General features: G+C 46.9%; 1 protein-coding gene across 1 annotated transcript in view; it reads left to right on the forward strand.

Annotated features, from left to right (window-relative positions):
• Positions 1–16,938, forward strand: part of LOC139304315 (microtubule-associated protein 4) — a 67,958-nt gene extending 51,020 nt beyond the window's left edge. Inside the window, exons 7-17 of the mRNA XM_070928236.1 lie at positions 3,750–4,798; positions 6,359–6,604; positions 7,852–8,032; positions 8,206–8,268; positions 10,929–11,236; positions 11,966–12,022; positions 13,246–13,338; positions 14,230–14,311; positions 14,928–15,040; positions 15,912–16,098; positions 16,865–16,938. Coding sequence (XP_070784337.1) covers positions 3,750–4,798; positions 6,359–6,604; positions 7,852–8,032; positions 8,206–8,268; positions 10,929–11,236; positions 11,966–12,022; positions 13,246–13,338; positions 14,230–14,311; positions 14,928–15,040; positions 15,912–16,098; positions 16,865–16,869 — 2,384 coding nt within the window. The 3' untranslated portion in view covers positions 16,870–16,938. The remainder of the gene's footprint in view (positions 1–3,749; positions 4,799–6,358; positions 6,605–7,851; positions 8,033–8,205; positions 8,269–10,928; positions 11,237–11,965; positions 12,023–13,245; positions 13,339–14,229; positions 14,312–14,927; positions 15,041–15,911; positions 16,099–16,864) is intronic.
• Positions 16,939–20,981: the final 4,043 nt, after the last annotated feature.

The following is a 20,981-nucleotide window of genomic DNA, read 5'->3' on the forward strand; positions in this document are numbered from 1 at the left end:
ACAAACATTTTTTGGCCATTGCACAATATCAGTGCATTTTTTGACAGAACTATGGCATAGAGTGCCCTATCCACCATGATTCTTACATCCCTCGAACACTGCCAATCTTCTGTGCCCATGGTCATACAAGCGTGAATCCAAATAATATTAACTTGCATTAAAAAAAAAAGTCCAGTCCGTGGTTGAAAGGGTTCAGCAACTTCACTGCAGGCTAGCTGTAAGGGTTCAGTGTAAGGATGGAAGCTTCCCTTGATCAGAACTTCTAATCCTAACCCGTTTACCTGCTTTGGATTCCTTATGGAAGATAAAGATGATGGACTTCTTCAATAGTAGCTTCAATGATGAACATTTTGTATGAACTGAACGTCATAGGTCAGTGTAATGCAAGCGTTTTCCCAAAACAGAAGAAAGACATTCTTAAGTGCAAATCACATCCATATGCTTTGCAAATGTCAGGCAGCTTAAAGAGTTGGCATATTTTACCATATTAATGAGACAAGAAGAAAATAACTTCAGCCCTTAACAGCCCTAAATGAGCTGTGTGATCATTATTCTAATGAAACCTTCAGATGATTGGCTCACTTTGCAAGTGGCTCTGCAGGCCTGAGCCTTATGTTATACAAGAGTTGAAGGTCCCATATTGTAGAAAAGTGAGACCTCCACGTCTTGTTTGATTATAAAGCAGGTCTGGGTGCTGTATAAATACTGTGAAAGTATCAAAACGCTCAGTCCACGGAGAAATGAAACACAGCCCGTATTCAGACACTGCGCCTTTAAACGAGCCGTCGGGACTTCCTGTAAGGTTGTGATGTCACAACTATACAGTCACCCCCCCCCCACCCCCACCCCAGCAGGTCATCTGCTCCAATCACAGCACCACCCACCAAGTACAGGGACGAGCTCATCCACCCGCTCAGTCTGTTATTGGACCTCTGCTCTGGTTGAAGGTAGTCCATCCTCTTTGAGAATTACTACTGACATCATGACCGCCCTCCGCACCAGCATGTTCTCATGAAATATTTCCCCTCAGTAATTCCCCTCAGTAGTAACCCACGCCCTCAAGGCACACTGTGATTGATGCCTCCAGTCACATGTCCTGTCAATAATTAATGTCCCTCTCTCGGGAGTTGAATGATTGTTTTTGGGGTTTTTTTTTTCCTCCTTTTTCTCTTCTTGTTGCCGGTCAGTCCAAACCAAGACAGTTCACACTCTGAGCTCATGCAATGCCTGCGTTTTCACTCCGGTCCCATTGCTCGTCGAGATTTCGGCGCCATCTGCATCACATTTTGCTTGCTAGAATTTGCCGGGCAGAGGTTTTGAGAAAATCAGCAGGTCAACATTTCCCCTGGTGAGAATTGAAGCTGCAGGATTGGGTGGAAAAAAAAAAAAAAACAGGAAGAGAGAGAGAAAGAATGAAGTGGGAAAAGAGAGATGAGGAGAGAAGGTTAAGGTGAGAGGAGCCAATAAGTGATAATAAGAGTAAAAGAAAGGAGTGACACAGTAAAAAGTGTGAGAATGGGTAGGTTGGGTGTCACCCCCTGCTGTTTGATTTCCACATGTCAGATTTCTGCCCTAATTAGAGGATCAAGTTGATCCCCCGAGTCTCTCATTGTTTACAGTGTAGAGAAAGAAGCGTGTCTTTATTTAGGTCAGTATTGTTGTATATACGTCACCTGATTGCGCTCGCTCTGTTTGGTCTGATGTCCGTCACTGTTCCAGGTCCGGGGTTGCCTCATGTTATGCAAGCTAGCAATGTCATTTGATTCTGCTCAGTCCGTATTATATGTTGTTTTTATTGAATTAATATCAATATTTTCACTCTTATGTCTTTGTCCTTTCCTCATGCGGACACATACACAACAAAACAAAAGCTTAGAATTAGAATCCCCCCTTTCAGTACCATGGATAGCGCCATTCAGCCAGGCGTGCCAAAACACTGATTTAAAAACTTCAAAACTGAATAGAAAATAGTCATAAAACGCTGGAGCACAAGAGAATACATAGGCTACAGTACACATGCCTACTGCAAGCCCCCGGACTGGGGGCGTGAGTCCTTGTCCTTCTGAACTCCTTTAACCTTCCTCACCTGTGTGCAGCTGGCAGAACTAAACCACGTGTCTGTCCTCGTTCACAGAATACTCATCCCTGCGACCGAAACCAAATTTAGACTTTTCGCATCCACGTCGGTGTGAGGTTTTGCGGGGGGGGGGGGGGGGGGGGGCGGGGTCTGTGCGAAAGACGCACAGTGGATTGCCGATTGTGGATTGTGAAGGCTGCACAGGATACACCGTTTCTCTGACAGAACCGCATCTGTTGTGTTTTAAAAAAAAACGTGGACATCTGAGGACACAGCTACAGTGAGTAGCTCCGTTGTTAGGTCATCGCCCCTCTGAGGTCGGATGACGCACGTGTTTCATTCAGTGAGTCAACGCGAGAGAAATGTCTTCTTTTGGCTTGTTTATATCGCATGATATCGTGGTTTAGCGGGGCAGCAACATCACCCAGATTCATAGTATTTAGTCTTTATTCGCATCAGTGATCCAGGTCTGAAATCATCATTGTACACCTTGACATTCTCTTACTCGACTGTGTTGATGCCAGTATGCATCCAGAGAACCCTTAGAATAAGACAAAAACGTTCTTTGCATTGATTTCAGGCGCAGTTTGTCTTGACATATGTTCCAGAAATGGATTTTGTTTGCACGTCCTAAGAAGAAATTTGAAAGTATGGAAACATAGTGATAGTCCGAGGTCCTGGGGATCGTGACGATGGAGTGGGGTGAAGAGGAGAGGGGAGACAAGAGGAGGGGAAGATGCAGGACACAACGAGATGTTTACAGCATCGCTATTTTCTTCCCATTGTGTCTCCGTTTGTGTGGTCGGATGAAGTTAATTTCCGTTCAGGCTGTTTTCACCCAGACACCCAGTTGAATGTTTTGTCTCTACTGGGTCTTTTTTTTTTTTTTTTTAACGGATAAAATAGTCATACCTGCCTTCAAGCTGCCTCCAAGCTACCGGACCGGTACTGCATGGTGAAACACCCAGTACACAGTTTCAGCATACATGATGCAGAGCTGCAGGTACCTGTATCGCCTCCCAGGTGCACAAGCAGTTAGCAGGGTGAGCTTGATTTAAATATGACCTCACCCGCCCTTTTGGGTTTGTTGTTGACAATCCGAGTCGTGGATGGATTACCAAATGGGCCTGTCAGGCATTTGCCCAGGGGTCGAAGAGCCAGAGCCTCTATTTGAAGTGACTGTCGTGGATTTTTCTTTTTTGTAAAATCAAAGAGCTCGGCCAAAAAAAGGAGATCGATTACATTTGTGTCTTTACTCCAGATCCTAAATACCGGGTATGTTTTGGCCCATTTTAGCTAGCTGGTTAAGCTAAAATCTACTTGACTGCTTCATGTAACACTCTGTCCCGCCCACCTTAGCAACTTCAGACAAATCAAAACTGTTTGTGCATGTCAACTAGTGTCGTAGCAACAATGCAAGATCAGTTATTGTGATGCTCCAACCTTATCTGGCCCATTTTACACGACGGCCCATTTCAGCTGACTCCACCCTAGATTTTTGGCTGTTTTCCTACATAATACAGTTACACATGACATACTTGGGCTACAATCAGCTGACATTGAAATTAGCAGTATTTTGTGTGCTATAAACAGCGTGAGCAAAATACTGAAGCTCAGGTGCAGTGTTCAACACACTGGCGTGATTTCTAATTAAAATCACCTTACTTTCCAGTGAAACCAGACACAATGGAGAAGACGGGGAAGAAGGAGGAGAAGCCGGAGGACAATGTAAAGAAGGTGGACCTGTTTGACCCCCTGGATAAAGCCGAGCAGAAGAGCGTGAAGGTTGAATACGCAAGCAGTGAGACTCCGGCCAAGATGGAGAACGAGACGGAGAAGGAAAAACCGAAAGAGACACAAAAAGAGGAGGAGAAAGAGGCAGCAGAAAAGGCGAAAGAGGAGAAAGAGGCAGCAGAAAAGGCGAAAGAGGAAAAAGAGGCAGTAAAGGTTAAAGAGGAGAAAGAGACAGACAAAGTGAAGGTTACAGAGAAACAGGCGGAAAAGGTGGAAGAAAAGAAGGAGACAGAAAAGGGGAAAGAAAAAGAGACAGAGAAAGTGGAGTCAATGCAGCAGAAGGCAGGAAAAGAGGATGCAATTAACAAGGTAGAAGAATCACCAGATGAATTGGTGAAGACAGATAAAGTGGACAAGACAGAGAAAGTAGAAAAAGTGGAGATGACAGAAAAAGCACAGAGCAAAGTGGAGAAAACGGAGAACGTGGAGAAAGTGGACAACAATGAAAAGTCTACCGTTGGGGAAAAAACAGAGAGCAAAAGCCCAGAGAAGCTAGAGAAAGCAGAGATGAAGGAGGGCAAAGAGCAGCGCGTGGACGAAGCGGAGAAGACCCCAGAGAAACAGCCGACGCCCGTCAAGCTTGACGCCGGTCGTGACGAGCCGGAGAAGAAGGCTGACCCGGAGGCGAGCGCGGCGGCCGGGGTGGGAGAAGCCAAGAAAGAAAAGGCAGGCGAAGCCGAGAAGGCGGAGAAAGAGGGCGAGGCGGAGAAACCGCCTGAGAGGGCCGCTGAGAAACCAGCGCAGAAAAGTGAAAAGGAAGGGAAGCGGGACAAAGCGCAGGCCGACAAAAAGCTCGCGGAGAAAAAGGACGACAGGAAGAACAAGGCTGCAAAGGCGGACGGAGGAGAAAAGGCCAAAAAAGGGAAACCTGCAACTAATGGAGGCAGTGCCCCACCGAGCAGAGACCTGGCAAGTACTGACAAGAAGGTAGGATTTATTGTATGTGACGTTTCTCCTTATATTGTGCTGATAGGATCCTCCAGAATCTAGACTGACAACAAGCATAGACTGTACATAAAGATGGACGATGTGTCTCCACTTCCTCCCACTGACAAAAAATGAAGCCAAAATGTCCCATCCGCTAACATGGAGGGGGCGGGCTTATGACCTGTACTGCAGCCACCCACCGGCGGGGGGGGGGGGAGCAATCAGGGAGCTGTCATGTCGTCCACCTTTATATACAGTCTACGTGTCACATCAGACTAAAACCTACATCACCAAGTTTATAATATGAGACGTGGAAACCAAGGTGCGTTCTTTATTATCGCAAGTAGTGTGGCAAGGTGAGGTTCACATCTAATTGTAAGAAGGGGCACGCTGGCGAGGGCGCGGACTGGCGCGAGCTTCACCGGAGCATCGAAATGTAACACGCCTCGAGACTTGCGGATCTGTTTTGCCTTCACCAGGGTGCTGTCTGAGGTCGTTCGCCGTTTCTTTATATGCAGAATCCTCCATCGGTTACTCGCGTGGCAGCGATGGGCAAGTTAGGTGGGAAATAATAACCAATTAAGATATATTATTACCGCTGTAAAGCATTGATCACATCTTAACTTTTAAAAAATATGATTAGGAGGAGTTGCAGACATTAATAATACATTAATTTGTATTTATATTTAGTTTAGACAGAAAAAGGTTTAAGTAATAGTAAGTGTTGAGTTAAAAAAAAAATAGTATATAATATATGTAATAGTGAAAGGTGTAATGTTGCATGTGCAGGAAAAAATCTTCTAGATGAGACACACACACACACACACACACACACACACACACACACACTGCGTCATAAATTCAAGTCAAAGTAATGGTAGTGGCAATTAATATTGACAACGATAACAACAGCAATAATAATAATAATAATAAGACTAATGATGGCTGTGTTAAGGTGTTCAATCCTAGGTCCTTCTCCACAGCTTGGAGGCAGAAAGACCTGCAGAAACAGAGGACAGACTACATGTGGTTAAAAAGATGGCTGCTATGTCTCGCGTTCTCGTACTTGTGGTCATTTGCGTTTCACACGCGAGGCCGCACGACTAATTGACGGACTGGTTAAAAGGAAAGTGGAAACGGACCTCAGGCACCACCTCGATGGAGGGAATATGGCCGGACACATTTGGCACGATCTGCCGGAGCTGTGCCGAACATGTTGAATGTCGAGGGTGAGTTTAGATGACGGATAAAGCGACTCAGCATCCTTCCTGCTGAAGTTTCCGCTGCTGCTTTCTTTGCGCATACTGCGCAAAAGCACCTTTTAAAGTCGCGACCTTGTGTTAACATTTAAACAGCAGGCCCGATGCTAATTATTATTTCGCTCCATTTTTATTTGACCATTCGTGATTATAATGCTGCTTCACGTCCCCTGCTGTTACCATGCATTTTCCTTATTATTATTATTTTTTTTCTTTCCTTTGCTTTCCTTCCTCATTTTGCCCTCCATCGCTCACGTACGCCTCGGCCCCACCCCCCTCCCCCCCCCTGCCTGCGCCGCAGCCCGCTGCTGGCGCGATCAAGCCGAGTGCCGCGGCCAAAATGCGGCCGAGTCCTGCAGCTGCTGGTGGTTCGGCCACAGCACCTACTAAGCGCGCCACACCTTCCACCACCACCTCCACCTCAGACAAAAAAACACCCACAGCCAAGGCGCCATCCACAGCCGCTGCTGGTCCAAAGCGGCCCTCCACCGCTTCTAGTAGTCGTCCTGCATCCTCAACCGTCACTGCGCGTGACGTCAAACCCAAGGTAAGTGTCACCTGTCAGGACGTCCGTCAAAGGCTGCGGGACAACACACCCATCATTCTATAATGAACGACACACCCACAGACGTTGCTTTGGCTATTTTATCCTTTTTTCAATGTGCTGACAGTCCTCATACAGAAATGGGCAGCACTTCCTAATAAAGCATCCTTTGCAATTGGTTTATAAGTTGTAACTAATGGTTTTATTAATCGTATCACCAATTCATTTATGATTTATTAATACTTTATAGAGCAGTTATAAGCTACACGTCTTGCGTTGCCAGGTTTTGAAAAATACCTCCGGTCACTTTTACAAACTTGAGACAGCAAACATTACAAAGTGAGTTTCACATTTTCTATTAAACACAAGCCAAATGTCGTTCCTATTAATGGCTTGGAACTGATGAACTATTAAGTGTTAGTAAATGATTAGCCTCGCATAGTCCACACTTCAGGGGGAAAGGTCCATTTAGTAGCTGTTCTGGAGCTTTCAGTCATATCGTGTGACTTTAAGGGCATCGCCGTCCATTAATAAAGGTATTACAATTTAAGAACCCTTAAAAATGTGTTATTAGACAGTGATACCCAGATGTGTAAAAATGTACCCCCTTATGCTATTATCGGAGCTTCCATGATCTTAAAATGACAAAAAAAAAAAACATTTGTCAACATTTTCAAGAAATATACAAAACCTTCTCAGATCAGTGGATTAACATATTACTGTCAAACCTCTAAAACTGGACATTTTTGTTATGAAGTCCCCTTGAGTTCTTGATGACTTTATTCCCCTCCTTCGCGCTCTGCGCTCTCAGCCTTTCGTCAGCCTCATTCAGTGGCCAGTTTAACTGCAACCAGTGTGGCACCGCAGCTAAATGAACAGGTTCTGTTTAGCCTCTCGGCGCCCCGGGGGCGCGGGGTGACTCAGTTCAGAGCGGCCAGCTTGTTACAGGATGGCTCAGCTGTATGTGGAGCGTGGCATCATCCGAGGGGTTATGGGTGGGGGGGTGGGGGTTACGTTGCTTCATGAAATGTGCAATCGTCAAGGAGCGCCTTGGACTCTGCACGTTACAGGCACAGGAATTTCTCACATACGGGGGTTGTATTATGACACACACTAGCCCTAACAGCATTTGATTTGGTGATGATGGTTTTCTATAGGTTTGTAGCATTTACTGCTGCTGACAATGTTTCCTCACCCTGATGTCTCCCGTGTCTTTATTATCCACCCCCCCCCCCCCCCCCCCTCCTCAGACAACCACAGAGAAGTGCCCCTCTGTGCCAAAGGCCAGCACTGCCACCTCAAATCACGCAGGCTCCACCGCTGCCACCAAAAATGGAACTGCCGTCGTAGCAGCCAGTAACACTGCTTCATCAGTGCGCACGATGGCGTCCACCCGCACCTCTACTACCACTGCAGCCAAAAAGCCTCTGTGTACGGCAGACATGGTCACACACATGAACACACACACACACACACACTGTAAAACAAGTGCACTCAACCGAATGCACTTGTGCTTTATTTAGTATCTTTTCTGATGGATTGCAGTAGTAATGTTACAAATGACTTGAGTATTGTTAACATTGCAGTCCGCATCTGCGTTTCAGCCTCCAAGACAGACAGCAAACCAGGAGAGGAAAAGAAGCCCGGCGCTCTGAAGACGTCCGCAGGTATTTACAGCCCTCCCTGCACTGCGGAACAGAAACAGACACACTCTCTCGGCCTCTGTCTGCAATTTGTCATTGAGGCACATAAGGAATAGGAGTCAAATAAAAACAGTGAAAATTGAATTTGGAGACCAAAAAATGCAACATGTCATGTGACACATGTATGTTAAATGGTGTCATTAGGCCCTGCAGGGGGGGGAATCAGGCTGTGCTGTCATAAATCTATTTTTTTATGTTTTATCAGACTGTGAAGGATCAGACTATTTAAAGGGTGTACTAAACTGTGTAAGGCAGGTTAATGCACAGGATGATCTTCGTAAGATCTGTGAATGTACATTAGGGCCAGGCAGTAAAGTTGACATCAGTGTCATCAATAATAAGGATGTTTTTGGACAGGGTGTAATATGGCAAATCTATGCAAAATGACACGTTGAATAATGCGAAATGATCATCCGGTGGAAAGTGCTCATTGCATTACAAAGGGCGCGAAATGTGCAGATTCCGTTCGTTTTTTTAATGACTATTTGCTGCGAAATATTAATCTGGACAAAGGGGAGTTGTAAATGTATGATCCAAATATGGCAAATGGACACTTCAAACGGTTCCCAAAGCTTTTTACAGATCGGTCGTATTCACCCGCTCGCACACACACACACACACACACACACATTTGCACACACCGATGGCGAGCGAGCTGGGGGTTCAGTGTCTTGCTCAAGGACACTTCGACACGTGGAGCCGGGGATCGAACCGCCAACCTGCTCTACCCGGCTCTACCCCCCGTGCTCGATCGTGCATGATCACATTGCTACGATACGATACACAGTGTGCAATATAGCGGCTAGTATTTAGTATTTAATGAAATCCCTTCGTCGACAACTCTAACCAACCGGTGCCATTATTTGCAGACTTTGCAGTGCAGCTCTCTCTCTCTCTCTCTCTCTCCCCCCCACTGTGCTTTTTGCTCTCTGCATACATTTCTGTCCTCTTTCTTCTTCACTCCTTCCTCTCTTCTGTAATCCTTTCCTCAGTTTTGCCCCCCCCCCCTTCCCCTCCCTCTCTACAGCTTTACTCCTCCTGTCGGCGGATTAGTTAACATTTTGGCAACAGGAGAGCCGTCAGCAGGAGTGTGACACCGCTCCACACACTGTCCGACCATGACAATGAGAGGGGGGGGGGGGCTTTATTGCTGAAAGGCCCTGGAGAGAGTTAAAAAACCAGCACCACAGCAGTCTGTGGATTACTGTCCCATCGCTGTTGACAGGAGTTTTTGCAGCTCCTGCTGATGAAGCCTCGGGTTGTCTAATCTGCCGGGGTTCACACGGCAAGTCAAGTGACTCTTTAGAAACACGGAGGCGGGCCGGAGGATTTCCTCAATTAAACCACGTCTTAACAGGAGCAGGAGGTATCAGGTCGACTTTCAGGGAGGGTTGACAACAGGCGGCTCACCGTGCCTCAGCACTCAGACGAAGAAGAAGAAGAAAAAAAAAAACGTGTGTCAGTTACAGATCGTAATTTGATGCAAACGCTGCACTGCCTCAGTGGCTTAGCATGCGGGGGAAGGAATTACTTCATGAGTGACCCCCAGGCATTCAAAATCTTCACTTTGAACCCCCCCCACCCCAGTGATTTACCATATTTGTGACCACTTACAAAACAAGCAACACAACAACAGAAGCAATTCCTGGACATTTAATTGTTGTCTGTTGATTTCGCTGCATGAATATATTCATTCACTTGTGTTCAAACTTTATTCCAAAAAAAAGAAAGCAAATGTGTCACTGGGGGGGGGGGGGTTTTCCTCAGTCAGCTATAAATAGATACTGACATACTTAGATTTACATTCAACAGGTAAGAGCTCTTAATGACAGAAAGGCTGGTGTTGCAGTGTATGTGGATGAAAAGGAGACGCTCCCTTCATGCCTTGTTGTCCTTCTTTTGCGTCTCTCTCGGGCCTGCTTTCCGGCCCCGCTTTACTACCATTTCTTTGTTTTCGTTTACTTTCTTTTCTGGAACGCGCATCGCCGAACTCAAATTGCGTATTTGCTTTGACTTGATATCCTGTCCTCTCTGTGTTCAGCCGGACCGGATGCATAGAATGCATCTTAGAGATGTTAAGGGAATAGTTCATGTTGAAACACCAAGAAGTAGATGAGAGGATCCATACCAATGTGTATTAAGTGTGTAGCTGGAGCCAAGAGTTGATTAGCTTAGCTTAGCTTAGCAGAAAGACTGGAAACAGGGGGAAACTGCTAGCCTGGCTCTGTCCAAACTTCCAAAATACGCCTGTCGACACCAACTGTCCATGAACGGAAATGTAAAAATGGCGACGTTGACCCACAAATTGTTGTCTTTATGTTTCTTTTTGTTTACTGGTTCAACAAAGAAGATACATCGTGTGAATTAGTCTGCTTTAAGGGGTTTTGTATGTATTCATGATGCGTTTTGGAACTCTCAAGAAAGGCAGGTCAGCTGTTTCCAGTCTTTATGCTAAGCTAAGCTAATCGCCTCCTAGCTCCAGCTTCATACGTAACGCACAGACATGAGAGTGGTATCGATCTGCTCATCAAGAGTGAGACAGAAACAAAGTTACATGGAAACATTTTATCCCGGTCTCCTGATTTAGTTTTGCAATAAATAACACTGTAAAACTCTCCCCCCAGCCGACCCTACCAAGCCCAAGACCACCACCACCACCCGCAGCTCTGCTTCCACCGCTGCTGCCTCACGCACCCGAACCGCTGCAGCCAAACCGGCCACACCGTCCTCCACCGCCGGCACAGTGCCGGAGAAGAGGCCCCCGGTGCCCCGCGCCTCCCGGGCCGCTTCCTTAACCACGACCACCACCACCACCACCACCACCTCCAGGACCACAGCTCGCCCAGGCACAGCACCGGCCCCCAACATCCGTAACGCCCGCTCAAAGATCAGCTCTACGGACAACATGAAGCACCAGCCTGGAGGAGGGAAGGTAGGCCCCACTGCGTTTTCATCCGCTGCTGCTTTCAACTCGTGTATGTTTTGACACTGGCCGCCACTCAATTAACAGGGCAATGTTGCCGCAAGGCCTGCTTAACACGTGACACTGGCTTCCTGTAGTTCCTCAACTTTTTTTTTCCTCAGTTGTTCTCTTGAAATAATAACTAGAGTATGTATAGTAAAACACACTCACGAGATTATCCAAACTACAGTGTGTATGTACCCTGTCATAATGCAGGACTCGTCTTAGTACTCTAGTGGTACAAATTCCCTAACAAGTTTGCAATTAACCAAATGACCAAAATCTTGGAGCCTGCTTCGCTGAAATGGTAACCGAGCTTTGCCTTTGCCCGTTTGGACTTCTTCGCGGTGAGGTCACTGCATTCTGTAGACCGGAATCAACCGGAATCTTCCTTTTAAGTTCCGTCTCTTTTGTCAAATCGTCGCCCCTCTTCTTTTTCCTTATTCCTCCCTATTTCACCTCCCTCTCCATCTCCCACTTTTATAAGCTACCCTCTCTTCCTTCACGTCCTCTCGTTCTTCTTTTCCTCCCTGCATCCCTGACTCTCTCATCCTCTCCTCTTGTCTCCGAACTTTTTCTCTTGACTTCTCCCATTCTCTCTCTACCTCTCATACGCAATTCTTTTGCACGTCTCCTCTTCCTCCATGTTGTTGTTGTTGTTGTTGTTGTTGTTGACCCGGGGTGGGCTTGTCTCCCCAGGTGTCATCTGCCTCTCAGAGCAGGGGCGTCGCCTCCAAAGAAACGAGCCAGGGCAAAGTGAGTTCCCTCTCCATCCTCCCCCACCATCACCACATACTCTCACCTCCCACTGCTCTTTTCTGTCCGTACACATGTTGCTATTTTCTTTTCACCACCTCTCGTATTGTTTTTGTTTGTTTCTAATAAATCACACCGCTGAGGGCCGAAGCTGACGTCAGATAGGCACGGATTTCCTCATATGATCGTCTGCTCCAGGCACAGCAGTGACAGCACGCCAAAGGTGTCCGGGGGCATCCACCTGCTCAGTCTGTCCGATGCCTAGAAGACTTTGAAACGACTTTTTAAACACAAGATGAAGCACGTCGTATGTCGACAGTCTTCTTGTCAATTCAGCATCAATGTGATCCATAGAGATAAACAGTAGTTCCGGACAAACTTGACATTTTTATCGCCTCAACTCGCTACCAGCCTCCGTTAGTCAGCTGGTTTTTTGGCCCGTTACCAAAGTAACTCCTACTGCTAAGTCTGCACTCCATATAACAAATGTATGATGCTGGTACAAAAGGCACTGGCCCGCCACTACAGTCCCCCGGCAGTGGTGCATTCCCATCAAACACACTCTCAAACACAACCGGCAGCGTTCGTCAACGGGGGAGGCAATTATTGACAGCCAACTCGGGATCCGAAATGTTCTCTGTGCCAGGTTGGGTTTGTAAGGTCCTCGCAGTATTAATCCCGGGTTTCCTGTCAGTTGTCAATCTGTGTTGATAACATGTTTATGTTGTGCTGCATGCGTGTGTTCTATGAAATAGATTTTTTTTTTTGTGTGTGTGTGTGTGTGTGTGTGGCTTTCAGTGGCTGCTGCTTTTCTTTTCTCCAGACTTGGGTGAAATCAGCGGTCGAACACTTTCCAGTCACTTTTTGTTGTCTGCCACCGATTCAAGTGGCAGCACAAGCAGGATTTACCATTTCATCTGAACTGCCCAGCAGTTGACATCAAGCGCACCTTAGATAGTTAAGTTAATCGTTGGAGCCATGTTCGATTGTGCCCAGGTGAACCTTGCTGCGTCCCTCTGTCCCTTCCTTTCTAACCCCACCTGTGATGACTTCTCCTCTACTCTCTTCTCTTTGTTATCCTCCTGTCTTTTTCTCCCTCCTGTCCCTCTCTTATGCTCTCTTCTCATCTCCCTTTCCTCTCACTTCCTCTCGTGTCCCCCCCCCCCCCCCCCCCCCTCCTCTGCTCTCCTCTCCCCTCTTGCTGCTATGCTGTGTCCATGTAGGTTCAGATAGTCTCCAAAAAGGTGGACTTCAGCCATGTCACTTCACGCTTGGGCTCCAAGGATAATATGAAGCATGTTCCTGGTGGAGGGAATGTAAGTACCCCCCGGCCCACGACCGGAGCTCATATGCATCAGCCAATTAGTCAGACAAATTTGACTCGGTGACGGAACAACAGAGCTGTTTGCTCCTAAAATTGGAAACTAATTAAATAAAAAGAGAGTCCTCGTTGTACAGGATATGAAAGGTGTCAGCCTTTAAAAAAAAAAAAGGTCAAGTCAAGCTACAGTACTTATGGCCACCAACTCTTAGTGCTGCTCTCGGTTGGACCTTTGGAACTCAAGGGATTTATTGGACAGCATGCAAGCAAGTCTGATGTACCAGCCCCTACCCCAGAACCCGCTTCACAGTCCCTTGCTTCCTTAAACTCTTCCTGTGTTGTCCTGCCCCGTCACTAACTTTACTAAACAAATAATAAAGTCAGGCAAAGCCGACACCAGAACAGCACCGCAGCACAGAATTAAATCCGGGATTTCTGGTTCCCTGAGATGATGCTGTATGCTGAGCTTTCTTCCTTTGGTGTCTGGCCTTTTTACACTGTCTGTAATGGGGGGTGGGGGGGGGGTGATCCTGCCATCTTTACAGCACATGTCTAAAGTGACTTTACGACATAAACTACATTTACGACGCGTGTTCACTTCAAAAGTGATAGGCTGGACTCCAGTTTTGATAATTGTAACGGAAGCAGCATGATCCTGAAGTTGCGTTCTGAATTCGTCTTGTTGTTGTTGTTTTTTTTTTCCACTGCATAATCGCCACAATATGGAGGACAGTTTGTGCTCCGCCACTTGACTTGTACCGACGGTGGTAAATCAAGGTGTAAATGGGACCGAAGAAGAAATAGGCCTTAAAAAGCATTATCAAGGGACCCATATCCCCCCCGTAGAATGTTTAAAAATACTCATGATACGTGTGACATTTGACAGGTGCAGATACTCAACAAGAAGGTGGACCTGAGTAAGGTGACGTCAAAGTGCGGCTCCAAGGACAACATCAAGCACAAGCCCGGTGAGCTGGGAGGAAATGCCGTTCCATCACTTTGTTTTGTAACGCATGGCGCTCAGAGTTGGCAGTTTACCGGGCGAACTGATGCAGTCTGATACAGCAGTCCTGCGGTAAATCCTCCCGCCACGAGGGCTGCAATGTTCTAGAGAGATGCGGTTATATCGGTGAGGTCAGACTAAATGTTAGAAATACTTTGGAGTGTATTGCAGGGCTGTTGGATTGGACTGTGTTCGTTTTAGCTGGGTGGAACTATAAATCGGCAATTGAGTATATGTGCGTTTGTATTTGGTGGATCCATAATATATGCTACATTTTCAAGCTACAGCAGGCAATATTATTGAATTATAATTTTGGTTTGACCATTGCATGTGACTAACAATATCTAATTGAAAGGCCATGAAAGGTTTGTAGCATTCTCAACGGTGTCAAAAGTCATGCTCATCTCCACCAACAACATCTGTAATAATATATATGAACACAAGATCAGCTCATTCTTGACTTGACGTGTACAGTAAAGAAGGCCATGCAGTCGCTGGGTCTGTTTTGCGCATGCTCATGAATACGCAAGCAGGTGTGCGTGCATGACCACCAGACTGACTCACGATCCGTGACCCCGCAGGTGGCGGCGACGTGAAAATTGAGTCCCACAAGGTGAGCTTCAGGGAAAAGGCTCAGTCCAAGGTGGGCTCCATGGACAACGTGAGCCATTCACCTGGTGGAGGAAACGTCAAGGTGAGATCGCCATAACGTTAGGACGCCCTTTGGTCACCTCGCCAGCCAGCCACAGTCACAGCGGGAGATGAATCGGGTCGTCCAAGGTTTCGGGAAGAGGGCAAGAGTTTGACGAGCTCAGAGAATAGAGGGCGTCCTCACTGGGCGTCGATGTCCAATGTCCAACGCAGTAGTTAAGATAAGGGCATATCTAATGCTTTAAGGCAGGATCACTGGTGATCAATGGCAGCCTGTCCTAAATCACCTGCCAAACATACACCTGCAGTGCGGCTCCCCCTTCTTCTCAACTTTTTGTTCTTCTGTTGTGAAATTGTCTAGAGAATAGAGAGAAAGGGTGTTGACATGATAGCAACAGCATAAGCTAAGCTAAGTCACATTTAATTCAGAATATTAGGGCGCGGTCGTAGAGTTCTAAAATACCAAAATATCAAACATTTCAAAAAGTAACGTCCCGTCCTTCACACACTGTTTTCCTCTGCACCCTCCGATGCTCGGTGAAGACGCATGATCATAAGGACAGATAAAAATAGCATTCACATATTAATAACCTGTCTGGGGTGGGGCGGTGGTGTGGGGGGGGGGGGGGGGCTTAGACTGAAGTCTATTTTTAAAAATGATTTGTAGGGCTTTGAAACAGCACAACCAGTTATTCTGCAGACTGTAGTGTGCCATGCGTACAATAGCAACAATAGAAGTGTGTAGGCTTAAAGACACAAGGCACCTCATCCTGTCTCGCGATGTCTCACCATCACGAGTCTCCAACCGAAGGGTGACCCCGTGTGTTTATTTACAAATTCTATGAAAAGACCAAACCACCTGTGCCAACAAGTATTAGTATGCACTGGGTGCCACGTTCCTTCTGTGTTTCTAGGCCGAGGGCGCCCAGGAGACAACAGAGGGGAATGGGACCCCCGCGGGTGGCACCGCAGCCCCAGCCCCAGGCTCCGAGCCAGGGCAGGCGGGGAGCCTTGCCGCCCAGGAGAACGGGCTGAAGGAGAGGGCTCCCTGTGATAGTGAGGACCCCCAGACTCTGGGGGACTCGCGCATCCCAGAGACAAGTAAGTCTGTGTGTGTGTGCGTGTGTGTGCGTGTGTGTGTGTGTGTGTGTGTGTGTGTGTGCGTGCCTCATCTGCTGTCGGTGCAGGGTTTTGATTCCCCCGTAGCAAACACAGGAGATGCACAGGGAGGAGGAGATGCACAGGGAAAAGAGGATGATGCCCAGTAGTATCCTGATGCGTCTGAAACAAAGCAGACTGTGTTATAGACGTACTAACAGGGTGCGGGAGTTTATCTTTCTCCTTAAAGGTGCTTTATTTCTAAGGCTGCATTCAGGCCAAATCCGGCGTTGCAGCAGAAAAACGCCAGTCCTCTCATTCATTTGAATGTGGGTAGTCAGTTTAGGGTTAGGGTTAGCGGCGGTGGGGACTTCAGGGGTTTCAACTTTTGGAGCTCCAGATTACAGATCGTAATGTTCTTCTAAATATGCTTGTAAATGACGGCAAATCAGTCTGGTGTACGTCACGTCACGCCACAAAAGAAGCGAAAGACGAGAGCAAACTGTTCATCGTGAACCTTTGCGACTGAAATCTAAATCTGCATCTCTGTTTGTTCATGTTGTCTGCGGTCCGAAGCACCTGATCACACCACTGTCTTTTGACTTCTTATCTTGCAGGCATCTAATTCTGCTGTCCCTCTGCCCTCCTCATCTCAATCCCCCCTGAAAACGTCACCTCCTACCCCCCCCCCCCCCCCCCCTCCCTCCCTTTCCATCTTCTCCTATCTCCCGTCTTCTCTATCCCTTTCTTTCCAACCTTTCTGCTGCAGATTGAGTATTTGAAGCTCAACTTCCGCGAGAATGCTCGCTCTCGCATGGACCACGGCGCCGAAAATCATCACCTGGACAGCCCCCCCCCACCACCACCACCTCCGCCCCCCCAGGACAACAACAATACCTTCACCCACACACTCCTCCCACTCTCTACACCGAAACCACCACCCGACTCCTCGCAGTTTCTCCCTCACGAATCGTTGGCTTCTGCAGGCTGTGCCCCCCCCCCCCGTGGGGGACAACAGCAGCCCCCCCCCCACCCCTATCAAACCCCTTTTTATCTTCAATCTGTCATTACAAATGTTTGAGTCCTCCCAATAGTTCAGCCGCTCAGTATCAACTTCATGTCATCACACCGCTTCTCACACATCTGAGGTCATCACCGTGCGCCCTCGTCGCCATCCCTAACCCCGTACTCGGCTGAAGTGACTGTAGAGTGTGGGCCTTCCTGGTGGGAATCTAATGTGGAGGGAAACGAGGGGACAGCTTTTTTTTTTTTTTTTTCCTCCTCACATATTTTGGTCGCGCCTTCTCCAAGCTGGCTGACTTGGAATCATCGGGTTTCACTTGGATCCTCTTTACCCACGGCCTGGAGGCGGACTCTGACCGCCCCCCCACCACCCCACCCCAAACAAACTTCATGTGTCCGCTGAGTAGCGCGGAAAACCCTCTCAGACTCACACATAGCTTCACTTTTCCTTGTGACTTTCGGGGCTGTTCGTTCCCAATAACCCGCGTACCTCTTCTGCTTCAGTAACACCATAGTACTTCATCATCGTCCTCCTCCACGTGCTGCATCGCTTCCTCTCTCTTCACCGTCTCTTTACCGTAAACAAGCTGACAAACAAAACAAAAGCTAGACAACAAGTAGGCTGTTTGAACCGTTTAACTCTTTATTCTCTGTGTTTTGTGATGACGTGTTTGAGTGACAACATTTGTGTAAAAACGAGCTTCGGTGTTCTGTTCGGATCTTATTTCTGTCTTTCCGCGCGTTTCTTTCTTTCGTCCTTCCCAGTTTCTTGATTTTTAAAACAAAAGGTTTTATTTATTTATTCAGTGGTACAATACAGGTCTTTTTTTCCCCCCCCAAATAGCAGAAAAAACCCAGAAAAATCTTGGAAACACGCACAGGTTGTTTTTTTGTAAAGCAAGACACACACACAGCGAGGAAGGAGATGATGTAGGAGGGAGAAAGTGAATAAGGAGCCGTTGCTGCAAGGGTGAAAAAGGAAGTGTAAAAATGCAACGGGGGGGGGTTTTGCCAGAGCGTAGCGAAGCTCGAACCGAGCTTGCAGTCCAGAGGGAGATGAGGAAGGTGTCCGAGGGCCGCAGGCAGGAAACGTCTCAAGTCAAAAGGAGCTGTGCGTCTCGCCTTCTTACCCGAAAAGCTGCTCAGAGCTGTTTAAAGGGAGTTCTGTAAATCAAGCTGTCCCCCCCCCCCCCCCCCGGTCGTGGGTCACGTTTCAGGCGTTTCTCTCTGAGGGTCACGGCAGCATGTCGGTTCGGTGGTTGATAAAAAAAAAAAAAATATGCAAAAACATCTCTTAGAACGCGCCGTGCTCACACGATGTGGCTTTATCGTCTTCTCTCTGCAGAAATGTATTCGGCTCCTCCATCACCACCACCACCACCACCACCTCCACCTGCCTTTGTAATGCATGGCCAGATTACATAATGTCACGCCCCAGAGCTGAAAGCCTATGTGCAGTATGACTCAAAGTTGTCAACATTTTTTTGCAGCTGTTAAGTAAGTTAATGCGAGCGGCAGAACGATGACCCCAATGACGGTAAAAATGCCCTGCAGAGTCCGGGGGGGGTTAACTCTCCGCGGCTTTCGTCACTACGAGCGGCAGCCATCTGACGTGACCCATTGTTCCCATAAAAATATCTCGAGCGCGAACCTTAGCTTCGAGGAATTCTGAAAGTTCTCTCCTCAGAGCCTAGCAACCTCCAGCAACACAGGACACGCTGCGTCTCTTCCAAATGTTCCCGCGAAGAAGCCAAACGTTGGAAATAAGACGCGCGTTCACCGAAGAGCTGAAGTGATGTTGTCACAAGTTCGTATTGAGTCACAACGCACCCCCGCACCCCCCCCCCCCCCCCGAGTGTTTCTGTTCAAATTTGTCGCTTCGGCAATGATTTGTGAAGTAGCTTCGACGGAACTTAATTGCACCTTAATGCTTTAATGTATGAAAGAGGGCTCGCTGTGATGGGCCGGTGGCATTCGATCAACAATGCACCCCCTCCCTGAACGACGTCATTATGAATGAGCAATACACCGAATCGCAGTGCCCTCGTTTATCCTCGTACTTTTTAATCACGACACACGTCAGCCATGACTTTTTTTTTGTTTGTTTTTGTTTTACATTAGAATCCCTTTAAGCTTAATGTAAGTTTTTCTTTTTTTTTTCCAAAAATTGAGCAGGAATTACTTCCATATGTTTCACATGCAGACGCTGGGATGCTTTTCTGCTTGGTTGAGGGTCGAGTGAGCGAACCCAATAGTTGAAGAAACGGCTTTGTCGGTGCCACAAGCTGCCGCCTGGCTAACCTCGTTTTAGCTTTTGCTTTTATTTGCCACTACTTATGAAATTGCACACGGTTGTGTATTGATATTTTGCTGTTGATGCACTCTTTAAGGCCCTACAAAAAAAAAAGAGAACAGAAGACAGCACAGCACAGCAACAGCATGGGAGGGGAGGGGGGGGGGTGTTTTATCATGACTATTATTCTGATTATTAGGATGACAAATTGAAAAGGTCTGCCTCTCTCATTAGAAAGGGGCCACTGAAGTGAAAGAATGTCTTTTGAGATATGTTGTACTAAAGACGCAACACTTTTGTATATGTATTTATCGTTGTGTTCCTGTAGCCTCGTGGGTTGTTAGGCTCTTAATGGTTGAGGGGGGGTGCACAACAAGATTTAAACCCAATACAACACTTAGAAAGTATCTTAAAAATCAGATTTTATCCAAGCACCCCGACAGCTGCTTGATTTGGAAATGTCAAACTGGCAACATAGAGCTTGATTGCTTTTCTTCTTTTTTTTCTTTTTTTTTAATTCATTTGTACAATTACACATATGATAAAAGAGCGAAGCTGAATGAAACTCGTGACGCGGGGGGGGGGGGGGGGGATTTCTAAGCGCAGAGGTCCATGTATAGGGCTGTCAATTGGAGAGCGCTGCGTCAAAACAGAGCATCGGCCGCCACTTCTGGCGCTCAGAAAAGAGCAGCAACCTGTCGCTCATCCCCTAACACGTCCCCGTTTAAGGTGAAGGAGACTTAACTCTAGTTTTTCGGGGGGGTTTGGTTTGTGTAAGAAACGCTCCTCAGTCAGTAATCTATCCAAGGAAGCATTGTAGCGCTTTCATCTCCCGCCACAAGTGTAACGCTAGCTAATAAACACCTGCTGGGTCGCTGAAAAACAACAACAGTGGGATGTGTTAGGAAGACCTATTATGTCGTTTGCAGAACCTCCTTGTGGTTTTTTTGTTTGTTTGTTTGTGGTTTTATTGTTTTGTTTTGTTTTGTTTTGTTTTGTTTGGGGTTTTTTTTTTTTTTGTTTGTTTTTTTTTTCCATTAATTTGAATTTTATTTTTCGCTTTAGAGAAAAAAAAGTGTTTATTGTGATTCCTTGTTAATTAGTGAAGTGATTGTTGAACATGAAATAAAATGGACTAAAACCCTCGCTTGTGTTTTAACTTTCTTTTGTTTCAGAAATGAGCAAGAGCACCACGCGGGTGTCGGTTTCAGGTTGAGGGGGGGTATATTTAAACTGTCCTTTGCAAGTGAAGCACAGTTGTAACTAATAATATTAATGATTAAAGTGCCTCAGTAAGCCATACCTGAGAACTACGGAAGCAGGATGCCTAGATCTCCTGCAGCCATGAATACGATGAGTACCCTCCCAGGAACAATTAAGAGGTTGAACAACTCCCCAGGGACGCCCCCCCAAGACAGACAAGGTAAGTGCAACAGATTCATACTTGCATTCCTGTGCTCATGCAAAATCGTATCATGTGGCCTCTCGCGTTGCACCTGTGCTTCTTCCTGCTATATTACATGTCCAAATGTGGAAATGATGACTTCCTCATCAGGTTCCCATCTGCTCA

Source organism: Enoplosus armatus, chromosome 21, assembly GCF_043641665.1.
Source record: "Enoplosus armatus isolate fEnoArm2 chromosome 21, fEnoArm2.hap1, whole genome shotgun sequence".
In the NCBI taxonomy this organism is placed as follows: Eukaryota; Metazoa; Chordata; class Actinopteri; order Centrarchiformes; family Enoplosidae; genus Enoplosus; species Enoplosus armatus.